The sequence below is a fragment of the Berghia stephanieae genome, chromosome 11, assembly GCF_034508935.2.
Source record: "Berghia stephanieae isolate SIO BIC M18660-M18661 chromosome 11, UCSD_Bste_1.3, whole genome shotgun sequence".
NCBI lineage: Eukaryota > Metazoa > Mollusca > Gastropoda > Nudibranchia > Aeolidiidae > Berghia > Berghia stephanieae.
This window is the reverse complement of record NC_088370.1, coordinates 41720203-41735202: the sequence shown is the minus strand read 5'-3', so window position 1 is coordinate 41735202 and position 15000 is coordinate 41720203. Positions and strand designations below refer to the sequence as shown.

The 15000-nt window shown below is 35.3% G+C and overlaps 1 protein-coding gene across 5 annotated transcripts in view; it reads right to left on the bottom strand.

Annotated features, from left to right (window-relative positions):
* Positions 1 to 10703, bottom strand: part of LOC144957044 (uncharacterized) — a 25033-nt gene extending 14330 nt beyond the window's left edge. The window contains exons 1-2 of one of the 5 annotated variants that reach the window (XM_078887984.1): positions 10652 to 10703; positions 9058 to 9993 (exon numbers count right to left, since the gene is read on the bottom strand). In XM_078887984.1, coding sequence (XP_078744110.1) covers positions 9058 to 9502 — 445 coding nt within the window. In that variant the 5' untranslated portion in view covers positions 9503 to 9993; positions 10652 to 10703. Of the gene's footprint in view, positions 1 to 9057; positions 10138 to 10516 lie in introns of all 5 variants that reach the window. The other 4 variants (XM_078887982.1, XM_078887985.1, XM_078887983.1 and 1 more) reach the window with 4 other exon arrangements.
* Between the last annotated feature and the right edge of the window lie 4297 nt (positions 10704 to 15000).

Sequence of the window (15000 nt, the reverse complement as noted above, 5' to 3'; positions counted from 1 at the left end):
GTTCTTTGTTATTGTTTTTAGACAACCATTTTAATGATTAGTTCTCGCTAAATCCTATGAATCAAAATAAAAGCTGAAGGTGACACATAGCTTTATGTGTTGGTACTTTATAATCGGTTGGGAGATGTTGTGAGTATTTTACCGAAACGCACAGCATCTTTTTATTTTAAGCCATCGACTTTTGCCACGCCTTTTTGTGAAGGGATGAGTCATGGTGCTATTGTAGTATAGGTGTGGCTCTTTGTCTCAGTAGTATGGCTATGTGGTCTAGTGGTATGACACCTGCCGTCGATCGGAAGGTCCTGGGTTCGAGTCCCGAGCAGCGCATAGTCAGTTGAGTCCTTGTAAAATGTTCTTTACTCACGTTTTTTCTCTGTCCTCATTTGTAAAGTTAGAGATTGTACACTGTTAAATATGTAAACAAGTCACGCACCACAAAGTTAGAGATGAATTGATCGTATTTCCAAAAATATCTCGTGTTGACACGGTAGTTCCGGCTAGTGATTATGAGTTCACTTCATACAAGTTTCCGAATTAAAGCAATCCACTTTAACTGTTATAAACCTACACCTTATGTAGTTTGCATCCAATTTTGAATTTATTGCATATTATCTATCTACATCATGTCGCAATACGCTTCAACAGTCGTAACGTCACTTTCCTCGTAATGACGCATGGTAACTTAGTAACTCGCTCTAAACTATCGGAACAATGGCGGACGCCCTTATGAAATATTTCTCCGACGACCATTAAAGCGTATTCAGAGGGGGGGAAAACATTATAAATCTGATCATGTTTTGACTTTTAAACATTCTGATCACAAGACATATGAAAAGTTCTAGCCAGCATGAAGAATGAAAAGTACCGATTTTTTTGTTGCTGGGCTGCGTGACATCAGACTATTGAACCCAATTACCGAAGACTTATATGAAATCTCCAGCTTTAAATAATTTGAAATGGTGATTATATTAAAAATTATCATATTATCAATGAATGCTGTTTATAGGGAATGAGATTAGCGGAAGAGTAAGAGAGTAAGCCTATGCAAAAGGTTATCTAAGAAATTTGGTGCAAAACTGTCAATTATATATATATCAGCAAATGGGTTTAGTGAGTACATAGTGCAGGCATATCAGTTAAGCTTGGTCAGTGCATGACACGTGTGGGCAGTTTTATGTCCAAGCTATTTGAGACGCATGACACGTGTGCGCAGTTTTATGTCCAGGTTACTTGAGACCGTTTGTGTCAAAGTTACTGGACAGGTTATCATGTTGAGTACTATTTAATCAATCATTCTTAAATTGGTTTAGGGGTGTTGAAACAGGTGAAAGGGGCATTTATCAAAATAATGTTATATCATAAAAGGCGGGGTTTAACATCAATATGTAGGAATTGACGTTTCAGGTTTGATTATGATTTGGTCTTACTCTTAGGGGTTGGATTATAGACTGACAGGGAACTGTCAATAACTGCAAGGGGGCGTGGAAACAATGGAACTGTGGGTAAAATTTTGATAGGGATAAAAGAGGATGTTTGGAGGAAAACGAGAGGATTCTCATTCTACCTTTTGATTCTGCATTCAACTTGACCATGAGCTGCACACTTTAAACCTTATGTACTCACCATCTTTTATTTGAATATTTTTGGACATAGAATTTGTTTGGTTGCAATTTGTGAAAATGTAAGTTGGATTGTTAAACAACGCAATAAAAATCGCTATATAAGATCACAAGCCTTTACATATGTATTTGCTACACCACATATGTATCTAATTTGGTGTCGTGACTCAGGATTCTTATATATCTTATTTGGAGCGATGGTACCAGGATGTAAAGATGTTATTATTCCGAACCATGGATACACAAGAAATGTATATTGTTGCGGTGTTAACATCTATTAAAGTTTTTGTGAGACTCGAATTTTGAAGTGAAAATTGTGAACAGATAGGAAAATAGTTTTATTTGGGAAAGAAAATGAATATCAATTTTGAAGGTGAAGTAGTGGAATTATTTTGTATTGAAATATGAAAAAAAATATTGAAATTATAGATGATTCCTAAAATTCTGACAAAAGACGATATTTAAAAAAATAAACGACATAATGTTGAAAATAAAAACCATAGATAAAAAAGGAAAATTAAAAAATATAAGGCAATATATTATATTTAGAAACTAAAAACAATATATTACAGAACGGCAAAATAATAATAATAATAATAATAATAATAATAATAATAATAATAATAATAATAATAATAATAATAATAACATCCCATTGATGCTAAACGTATTTTATTTAATTAAAAATAAGAGAGGGAGAGATGAAAATGAAAAATTGCAGAATTTAAATGAATATTTTAGTGCGTTTTATTTTTCAAAATAAATAATAATGCGTTTACTTACAATCAAGCGTTTCGGAATAGTTCTTCGAATATTAATTTGTACCGTTGATGGCAATGTTTTGTTAATATCAGTAACAAAGATGTGTCGATTTTTATTTCAATTTTTGTCTGTTATTGTTGGAATTACATGACAGTTGGTCATTCTTTAATGTTGTTACGTTTTATTTTCTGTCAAAATGACTCAAGAAGATGATGGCAATAACAACACGTAAATTATAAGTTTTGATAATTGAAAAATGTCTTATGGTATTTATTGTTATATTACAACATCATTGATTATATTTTTCTCCCGTCGGTAGGGATGAATTGGTAAGTTGATATTGACTCTTTGAGATTCATGGGTTCATGACAAAGAGAAAAGTTTTATATCTGTTTGTATTCTTGGTAATAAATGTGTGGTTAACGCAGCCAAGTAATCGACAACAGAGCTTATTTACTTGTGTAATGAGACATGGCGTTATAATAGATTACATAAGACATTTGGATTTTATCACTGGAAATTAAGTTGAAATGATTTATGCGGAATATGAGTCAATCGTTGTTTTGTTTAGTTTTGTTTTGAAACGCGTTTCGTCGTGATTTTTAAAAGGAGACATATTCTCATAATAACGGAATAACGGACTTTTGGTTTAAAGTCGGAGAACAAATAAAATGACGGAGTATTAATTATTATGAAAGACTATTGTCTTGTAATGGGAGTTAAAATGTTATTACGGAAGAATAACAAAATATTGAAAATGCATTATCATGTCATGTGAGCTGATAATATTTGTGACACAAGTGGTTAACTTGTTAAGAATCAGCGAATTATAAGTAACCCATACGGTAAAATGCTGTAAATGACGGGTAAATAAGCGCAGTGATGTAAGACGCGGTAATTAAAGTGCACACGGTTTAAATTACGAGACGCAGGAATGAGGCGTTCGGGAATATTTTATTTTGCGTTTGATTAAAGCGCATGGTTGAACATTATGAAATGATGCAGAAGGCGGAGAATTTTTATAAATACGAGGCGCTTGGTTAAAGCGCACACATTTATCAATGCTATATTAAGAGGCGCGAGATTACATCGCAATGAGTTATATGAATATTATTATAAGCCGAGGGCAAAGGCGCGAAACATTGAATTTTTATTGACCAGAGTGTATATCGTTTCTGCGAATATTTTGATTATCATATTTTTCTCCTATCGATTTGCTGTTGTAATTGTAATCAATATTTACTGCGTGGTTTGAATTTAACATTTATATCATACAATGTGTAACTGAGTTGAAGAAGAAGTTATGTTCAATTGTCAAATCTTAACTGTGTAATCATTCGGCAATCAGTTGAAATGGTAGGAAGTGCTACGATAACATAAACAAAATCATATTTCATTAAATTAGGGATTTTCTAAGGGGAATAATTCGAGTTAATCAAAGGCAGAAGTAGTGTTTGCACTAAAACATGATACAGTCATCACGAAAGAGGACACTTGCAACCATCAGTCATAACGGGAACGCTGATGACAACGACAGAGGCAACTCAAACACAGCCACAACAGAGGTCGGGAAATGTCCTAATCCCTTTGGTCTATCCACGGATACCTTGAAATGGAGTAACAATCTCGACAACCACTACGTCATTGATACGTCCAGAATCAACACAATCTACAGACTACAAACTACACAACAACCTCAATTACATCGTACCTTTCAACTTATACAAACTTGACAGAATTCATAAAATAATATCTGTATCAACACAGATTTCTTCCATGAACCTTTTTTATATTTACATTATTTACTGAACAATTGGATTACTTGTATTCACTTCTACGACAACAATACCCAACGATGTACGACATCAATAATTACATAAACGTTCAAGATACGATTGTTTGTACAAAATGATGTCAAATTGTGAACAATATTACTTCCTTCATGTGCAGTGGTGAGCGTATTCAAATTTAAACTTATGTCAATATACAAGTGTGCAGCACCCATATCTACAACTTATAAACATTGAATATTATAATAACGCCTGTCTTAGTATCATTGTAAAAGATAAAGGCTATATATGTATATAAGACAATGCAGGAAAAAGTATCGCAAAACGCCACATGAGCGATTTCCTTGGATTCATTATCGTATGATATTCAACAACCTGCGTTCAAATAACGAAAATTTGTTGACCTTATTCGACCCTACTACATACACTACTAGACTACGTTATTGTTACATCATCTACCTGGTGTGTGGACTCACATCACCCACCGGAACTCTGCAAGATTACATCATCTACCTGGTGTTTGGACTCACGTCACCCACCGGTACTCTACAGATTACATCATCTACCTGGTGTGTACTCACATGCCACCTCATCAAAACTCGATCAACAAACACAGACAATTACAACACACGACCTCTGTCGACTACTACACACGAACTCTTTGTCAACACATGGCTGAGTTCACAACTTTCTTTTGACTTGCTGGATAAGTCAAACTTCATTTAAATTCAAGATCTCGCACACAGTTAATCTTGAATTTTTACAATTTCATCTACAATGAGACTCAACGTATACACAAGACAACCACAAATATCTACGAGGAGAATCGACCCAGATGCCGGAGATGAATGGATTACAGCGACGTCACAAGACCAAGAAACAACCCAACAGGTTAAGCATACGTTTGCTACCTGTAGAGTCTTTTTTCGTCCCAATTCAAAAGACTCGAACAAATACAACACACTAATTGCAAAAGTTGGTCACTTTAGTAACAGCCCACAATCACATGCTGTGTTAGATTTTACTTATTTAGTTATTTACACTGTACTAAATATGAATAAGTCGGACAGACTAATGACTGATTATTTACTTAACACTAAATATGTGATGTGAACAAGCCGGACAGACTATTGTTTGATTATTTATTCAACGCTAAATATTTGAATGTGAAGACATTATTGTGATAATTCTAAGACATTTACAGAGGAAAAAGTTTTTAATTAATTACCAATAAATAAAGTGAATTTATGACACTTGGGCTATTCAGTGACCACAACACACACAACAATGCAACACGTAGACTAGATGCAAACACCTCAACTCTTATAGTTGATATATTTTTTTCATTACATGAAAACTCATTCTAAATGGATACAATGACTTCATTAACAATTACTGACAATTTTTACAGGATGAACATTCTAGAAACGAACGGATTACTGAGAAATGTGACCTCTGATGGATGACCACAAAGAACAATTTGATTTCAATGTAGTTGTAAACTACACCCTCATGACTTAAAAAGCTTAAAAATTGAAACACCAACAATGAACAATGAATGATAATAACTTCAACTTGAATTTTAAGATGATGATAATGCTATTATTATGATTTATTTTTAAATATTTTTTTTATTACTAATTGAAATGTAATCCTTCGTATATGGATCTAGATGTCTATAATACATTATTTGTACCACATATTATAAGTAGGAATTAATGTAATAATGTTGTTTAAATGGAATCATACAATATAAGGGAATATACAAGGTACTGGTTTTGATATGTCAGTAAATGAGTAGACATACATGGAAGCTGAGATTATCACCCATGTCGTATAGAGTTGAATTTGAGATTGAATAAGATAACGTGAGTATATCACAAATGGAAATTGAACCATCCTTTTTCACGCAATAATATGTATGTGTGATGGGATATGACGAGAATTAAACACTTTTATTGCTATGAAGATGGAATTTAAGGTGAAAAGATACTTTTTCTTTGAATTTTTAAATAAATGATATCTTACTGTCGATGTTGTAATACTTTAAAAAAGTTTAATCGATAAATATAAATGTTTTAATCAATTTTGGTGTTGGTAAATCTAAATTTTAATCTCTTTTTGATAGATTTGATGTTGTAATTTGAAAGAAAAAAGAATCTATAATCGATATATATCTATTTAGATGTTGTAATCAAATTTGATGTTTGTGAATTTAATACTTTAAAACCTATAATCGATATATATCTATCTAGATGTTGTAATCAAAATTGATGTTTGTGAATTTAATACTTTAAAACCTATAATCGATATATATGAATGTTGTAATCAACTTTGGTGTTTTTGAATTTAAAGTTTAAAGTTGTTAAATGTTTAACTGGTATAAGTATTTGTCATTTTAAAAAATATAGACTATTTCTTACATTTGTTTATTGCATTTTAGTTCGACATTAGATATATATTTAATCTCTTACTGTTATTTTTTAATTGAAATTGTTTTAAGTCAATTTAAATTCTAAGAAAGGGGCGTATGTAAGAGAGTAAGCCTATGCAAAAGGTTATCTAAGAAATTTGGTGCAAAACTGTCAATTATATATATATCAGCAAATGGGTTTAGTGAGTACATAGTGCAGGCATATCAGTTAAGCTTGGTCAGTGCATGACACGTGTGGGCAGTTTTATGTCCAAGCTATTTGAGACGCATGACACGTGTGCGCAGTTTTATGTCCAGGTTACTTGAGACCGTTTGTGTCAAAGTTACTGGACAGGTTATCATGTTGAGTACTATTTAATCAATCATTCTTAAATTGGTTTAGGGGTGTTGAAACAGGTGAAAGGGCATTTATCAAAATAATGTTATATCATAAAAGGCGGGGTTTAACATCAATATGTAGGAATTGACGTTTCAGGTTTGATTATGATTTGGTCTTACTCTTAGGGGTTGGATTATAGACTGACAGGGAACTGTCAATAACTGCAAGGGGGCGTGGAAACAATGGAACTGTGGGTAAAATTTTGATAGGGATAAAAGAGGATGTTTGGAGGAAAACGAGAGGATTCTCATTCTACCTTTTGATTCTGCATTCAACTTGACCATGAGCTGCACACTTTAAACCTTATGTACTCACCATCTTTTATTTGAATATTTTTGGACATAGAATTTGTTTGGTTGCAATTTGTGAAAATGTAAGTTGGATTGTTAAACAACGCAATAAAAATCGCTATATAAGATCACAAGCCTTTACATATGTATTTGCTACACCACAAAGAGTAGCGTCCCTTGATTGGACGTCACCGGTGGAGAAGTTATTTGTTAACAAACCAACTTCAACCCAAGCGCTCCAAATACAATATTTATTATTCACATTTCTGTACAAAAATGCATAACCTTGATAAATGTATGTATTCCTCTTTGGCATATACACAAGCTAGTTCTCAAACTTTTGAATTCAAAATAATGTTGGAAGCGCGTAATGTTCACTTTCATTTGCAGTCATCAGTAATGTATATTGAAAGTTATATAATGAAGATGAGTCTGATAGTTAAGGAATACCATTCGTTCCTTTATATTCAGTACGTACGTCATATAAGTTTCAATTAACCGAACATTCGATTTAAACAAATTTCTTCAAATTGGATAAGCGGAAGAGTCATATTTTGACACTGTAAATCATCAAATGATTTCTGATCCTTACTAGTTATCGACTTTGATATAGCTGTGATATGCAAAATCATTTCCTATTGTTAAAAAATTCATGAAAACCTATTTTTTTATTAAGACAAATTGATTCAGAGGTTCATACAAATTTTTGCAGCTATGCAGCATTGAGGGACAGCTGAGAGAACGAAGAAAATGACGCGCTCGCCTCTTATAAGAAATCTGACTATAGTACTTCGAAGGATTGGTTACAAACACACTCTCAAGGATTTAGGAACCAAAAGAGTAGATAGTTTGATGTCACGACTTTTCATTCCTATTAGATTATAAAGGTCAAGGTCACACACAGTTTTTGTGTGTTTGTAAGCGATATCCGACTGGCGGATGCCATGAGTATTTATCATAGCATCAATAAAAACCGAGTACCTATTTCAGAGCCATACGGCCTATCAATGTGCGGCTATGTGGTCTTGTAGTATGACACTCGCTTTCTGATAGGAAGGTCATGAGTTCGAGACTCGCTCGGCACATAGTTGAGTCCTTGGAAAAGACTCTTTACTCACATTCTCTCACCATGCTCAGGTGTAAAATGAGCACATGGCCGTCAACAACGCTGTCTCTGTCGGAAAAAAAATTGTAATATCGCCATGTGTTTAAAGTAGCAGCGTTACACAATGATAAAAATTGAGAGAACTGATTTTTTGTTCGTTTGTTTTTAAGGGTTTTGCGGCGCATGCAACACATTTAGGTCATATTATCAGCGCCAGTAAAAAGGAAGAAAATTAGACAGTAAAATCATTCTAGATAAACAATTAAAAGGACTTGAGGAAAAAGTAAGACAAGGAGAAATGGTTCAAATAGGAAACAGATGTAGATTACAAGAGCACACTATCTGTCTAATTAGTTATATATCAGCTAAATGTCTCAACCAGGTACCAGCACAAGTCCCCACTAAGAGGAATACACTCAAATGTTTACAAATCCTATGAGATGATTTATAAGGGAGAAAAAAATATATCCCAAAAACTATAACTATACATTCAACTGTTTCCCTCCCAGCCAAGGACTCTGGCCAGGGTCAGAACAAAAATAAATAATCTCATTCCAAGACAAAGACAGAAAGCAAGTTGGAAACCAGATATAGGGTGACAGAAGACACAGTAAGTGCCTCACTGCCCATTATGGGAGGTCAGGAACCCCACGCAGAGAGAACTGTTTGATAACATACCTGGGATGCAGACGACATTAGCAATAAGATCATAGGCAGCGATGGACATAATGAAGATCCTTGTGGGAGTCCGGTGGAATTTGGATTTGTAGACCATCAGCACCAGGATGTTCCCGAAAAATCCCACAATAGCTATCAGTATAAGGAAAGACATAGCCGGAATAAACTCTTTAAATTCTTCATTCTGGAGTTGTTCTAAGTATTCTCGGATATCTTGTTTGGTCATGTTGGTAGTTAAATAATTCTCAGTGATGTCTTCGCTTCTTTGATATGTAGAGGTGGCGGAGTAAAGGTCAAAGGTTAATGTGGGAGCAAAGGAGATGACATTGGGGTCAGAGGTTATCACATCAGCAGTATCAATGTTGGTGTTTAAATTTTGAACTCCTGGAACCGTTGGCGAGGTTTCCGGATTTGGAGAGGAAGTGACGTCACCAAAAGAATCCATCTTGTATCTAATTATATATTTATGTAACAAGAAGATATTCAAAGACTGTCTTTTTGCGTGCAAAGTTGAAGACGATAAACTTTTCTTTAAGTCAAGATTCTTTTGGTGTTGAAGTTGTGTTCAGGCGTTACATAAATGATCCCTTTCCCTTCATATTATAATGACCGCATTCTTAGATGACCGTTTTATTATTATTGTGCCAAAAGGCAGCGTTCATTAGAGAAAATGATTCCAAATGTTCATCTTGTTATGTTTTGTTTTGTTTTGTTTAGTTGTTTAAAAAATCTCTATGTATTTTTCCCATTGATTATTGCCACAACGGTATTTGGTACAACACAACACAAAGAAATGTATCGTCTGTCTTCATTCAGTGTTGAAGATGAGGCAGTATGGATTGGATTGAATTAGATTGGGATTGGATACAACTATTGTCATAAACATCTCACACGATCCTCGTTAAATTATAACACTGTCGACATATTTGGTGGAAACTACAACGAAACATAAAGAAATAAAAGCTACTTAAATCAATCAAGAAATTCAATTTCATAGAACTACAATTAAACCGAATTTAGACCTCGTAAAATCCATGGAACTTCCACCAACCCACCTGCCAGCGATACTTGATGCAACTACTATTGTAATAAACAGGTCATAATAGTATCATAATATTTGATCATCAAAGTTTGATGGGAAATACCACGAAATACAAACAAAGAAATTCATTAACAAAAAAAAAAAAACAAAAAAAAAAAACAAAAAAAAACAGAGAGAGAGAGAGAGAGAAAGCGAGAGAGATAGAGAGAGAGAGATAGAGAAAGAGAGAGAGAGAGAGAGAGAGAGAGAGAGAGAGAGAGAGAAGAGAACGAGAACCCCAACAAAATACAAGAAAACAAAAGAAAAACAAAAAAGAAAAAAAAAAAAAAAGGAAAAGCATATATATATATATATATATATATATATATATATATATATATATATATATATTACAACAACAACAACAAAAGGACCTACTTAGATTAATCAATCAATAAATTCAATTTACAATCATAAAACTAAATTTATAAAAGAAAACAAAACAAAATAAATTCTATAATCCACAAATTTTCGAACCGCCGCCTGTTTTATAGACGTTAAATGAGAACATACAAAGCCAGATAATAATAATATACTCATTGAAAAAACGAAAACAATAAACGGTGATTAATATAACAGGTCTTAATCGCCACTCCCAGTTTATTTTTAAAGGATTGATATGTGACTCATCGCCCTTAAACGGTACTATGTCAAGGTAACCCAAGTACGAATAGTAGACCTGCCTTCCTGGACGTGAAGAAAATCGTCGTTTCCAGGGGTTAGATTACTAAAATTAAATTGTTCTTAAATTGAGCTTTTATATAGAGCAATATCCACTAAATGTGCTCAAAGCGCTTTACAAGAGGTCCCTGGTCAACAGCAACATTTAACATGTAAGACGGGACATAACGCCTATTAGGCGATATTACAATTTTTCGACAAAGACAACGCTGTTAAAGGCCAGGTACTCATTTTCCACCTGAGTACGGTGAGAGAATGTGAGTAAAGTCTTTTTCAAGGACTCAACTATGTGCCGAGCGCGAGGCTCGAACCCATGACCTTCCGATCCGAAAGCGAGTGTCATACCACTAGACCACATAGCCGCATACTAGAACTAGAAAAAAATTACCAATTTGTCAATATAAACATTTTTTTTAAACGCCCTTCCGCAAAAACATCATAAGATATCCTACATGTTAAGTGTTGCTGTTGGCCAGGGACCCTTTGGAAAGCGCTTTGAGCACGTCTAGTGGGCAATTCCCTATTTAAAAGTTCAATTTTTAAATAATATTTGCATTTAACTCCCTTATAGACTACCTACGGCAACAAAGATTTTTTTTTCAAGAAGTTTCATTGAATCAAAGATCTTTATATTTAATAATTGTTGATTTGGAGCTAAAAATCTGTAATTTTACTAAATATTCGTAGTAGCAGGCAGTCTTAAATAGTAATTTTATTGTTATAAGACCGGAAATAGGTGAGTTTAGTTTGTGTCACTTTGGCCATTTACCAGACTTAATCTAGAAAATCCCTTATTTAAAATTTGGCCAGAAATTCGTCGTTTTCAGGGGTTTTAACATGTTAGACATTAGAACTACTAGAAAAAAATTACCAATTTATCAATATAGACAAAATAAATGCCCCTCCGCAAAAACATCATAAGATGTCATCTGCTAGGCATTCCATGAAGGAATATAGATAATTCATCATACAAGATGTCTGATGTCTCCAGGAATCAGCCATGTTGTCCAAGTGAGCAAATCGGGGGTTAATAATTTTAGGATCATGGAAAATAACGAAAATGCCTGAAGCGGTGCTCGAACCCGGGACCTTACGGGGTCACAGTGCAATGCCTTATCCATTCGGCCACTTCGACCCCAATATAAATAAATAAAGAAAGTGCTCTTTATTCATTCCCTATTGGAATTGTTTTTTCTCTAGAGTCTATTCCAAGGAAAGACCTGAATAACCCAGACGTCAGCCGCAGTGCAGCGCCGCAAATTGAGCTAGGGCTAGGTGACTTACTCAAGGCCACACAGCGCAGCGGCGGGTGATCGAACTCGGTGCCTCGAAGCAAAGACCGTACCGCTGCGCCACGCTACCCCCCAAAATGTCAAAATATGTCAAAATATCGCTTTTAACTCCCTTGTAGACTCGCTACGGCAACAAAGCTATTTTTTTTCTAAGAATTTTTATTGAACCAAAGATATTGTATTTATAATTGTCGGTTTGGAGACAAAAATCCATGGTTCTACGAAATGTCCGTAGTCGCAGGCAAGCCTGAAATAACCTTAATTTAGAAAAGCCCTTATTTAAAATTTTGGCCAGAAAACTCGTCCTTCAAATATCGATAGATTTAAATTAACCTCATCTTGGCAAAATACTGTCAAACATGGGACTTCGCAAAAGTCTTCCTTCGTCCCAGGTTTGATAGTTTTTGCCAAGATGAGGGTCCTTTAAATCGATCGATATTTGAAGAACGAGTTTTCTGGCCAAATTTTGAATATGTGTTTTTTCCATAGTACGGCAGTTAACTGGTTAAGAAACTATCAGGTCAATTGTCTTCAATCAACGTTTACATATATGCAGGTCTGGAACCCGAACCCACTTATGGATCCTAGATTAACATTGTTGTAATGGACCATAATGTATTCCGTCATTTTTTGAGATCCCATTACAACACTGAGCCCATAAAGAATTGGGTTATCAGGCCTGCAAATAAGTACACGTCGTCTTCAATAAAACATAATATTATAAACTTTACCAAAATTTCATATTATCTTTTTTTTTACATCGAAATCTGTTCTTAGAGTCTAAACAGCATCGCAAAGATCCCGTTTCGAGGAGATGGTTCACATATAATATATACACACAAAGTCAGCTGTCATTGATTAGCGTAGTTCAAGAGTTTCCACGAATAACGTTTAAATATAGCACCATGTATAATAATCTTCTTCCGATTTTAAACAAGGGACAACAATGAACTAACGTAATCCTCTCTCTCTCTCTCTCTCTCTCTCTCTCTCTCTCTCTCTCTCTCTCTCTCTCTCTCTCTCTCTCTCTCTCTTCTCTCTCTCTCTTCGTCTGCCGCTCTCTCTCTCTCTCTTCTCTCTCTCTTCTCTCTCTCTCTCTCTCTCTCTTCGTCTGCCGCTCTCGCTCTCTCTCTCACACACACACACACACACACACACACACACACAAACAAACAAACAAACAGACTCTATCTCCATTTCCTTCTCGCTCTCTACCCTCCCTTTACCTCAGACTCTCTCTCTCTCTCTCTCTCTCTCTCTCTCTCTCTCTCTCTCTCTCTCTCTCTCTCTGCTCTCTCTAACACACACACATACACACACAAACACAAACTAACTCACACTCATGAATTCTGATACAACTTAAAATTACCTTACTCCATCCCGCCTTCCGCCCAATCTGTCTCACCCCCCACCAAACACACACACACACACACACACACACACACACACACACACACACACACACACACACACAAACCATACTTACGTGGACTTACATGCCCTTTAACATAACATAACTACACATATTGCGTACTTAGAAATTACAAAGCCCAGCTGTTTTTTTTATTGAAGACACTGCCAACTGTTAAAATCCAGGAAGTGTTATAGCGTCTATTTTTAACCCTTTCACATTGGGACTTACTGTGTTTATTTTTTTTCCTCACAATCTCACTCTATCCCATGGCCGGTTGGTCGTCGGGGGGACTCTCGGGATGCAGACTTCACGATTCGACGCCACTCATTACGGTCTTGGGCCTTCCTCATTAGATTGTTCCACGTCAATCCTGTCCAATCTTTAATGTTGTCCTGCCACACTTTCCTCTGTCTTCCGCTTTGTCGGCAGCCTTCTACTGTGCCCTGCAATATTGTCGCATAAACTTTTGTGTCTTACGAGGTGACCAAACCAAGGCAATTTCCTTCTCTTTACCATTGCAAGTAGTGGTTCTTGCTTTCCTGCCAGTTCTTTTACTTCGTCCAGAACACTTAAATTGGTCCTATGTTCCAAATATGATATTTTTAGTGGTTTTCGGTAGCCTTTGAGTTGAAATGCGCGAACTCTCCTTTCTGTGTCAGCATTCATGGTCCACGCCTCGCAACCATAGAGGAGTACAGACAGTACCAGAGAACTAAATAGTTTAAGCTTTGTCTTGAAGTTTATGTTGCTTTTCCAGACTCTATTTATTCTTGCCATTGCTGCAGTAGCCATGCCCAGTCTAGCTTTTATTTCTGACGTGCTTGTTCCGTCATCAGTGAGCAGCACGCCAAGGTATCTGAAGGATGTTACCTCTTGAAGAGTTTCACCATTCACGATCATTTGTGTTCTAGTGTTGTCTTGGCTGTTCACTGGGATCTGGGATTTGGAAGTGTTGATCTCCATGCCATATCTTGATGCTGTTTGGTGTAAAAGGTCAGTAAGTTCTTGCAATTCTTGTTCACTGTGGGCAATAAGGTTTATATCATCTGCAAACCGTAGGTTGCATAATTTTCTGCCACTATAGAGACTGTAGGTTGGTGATACTTTAATTCTTCTTGCATTACCTGCTCTAGAAATATATTGAATAAGGTTGGGGACAGTATGCAACCCTGTCTGACACCAACATATGTTTTTAAAAAGTGTCCCACTTGGTTATCACACACGACAGCACTAGAAGCTTGTTCATACAAAGCTTCTATTGTTTGGATGAGTCCTTCATCAAAGTCGAAGTTTCATAGAATGTTCCAAAGGCCATCGTGCCACACTCTGTCAAATGCCTTTTTGAAATCAATGAAATTATGGTATAAAACTGTTTGGTGTTGGAGACATTTTTCAGTGAGGATGCCGCAATTGAAATAGGACCTTTGATTATTTTTTTTTCATTTGATTTTTTAAATGAGAATCAAGACTTAGAT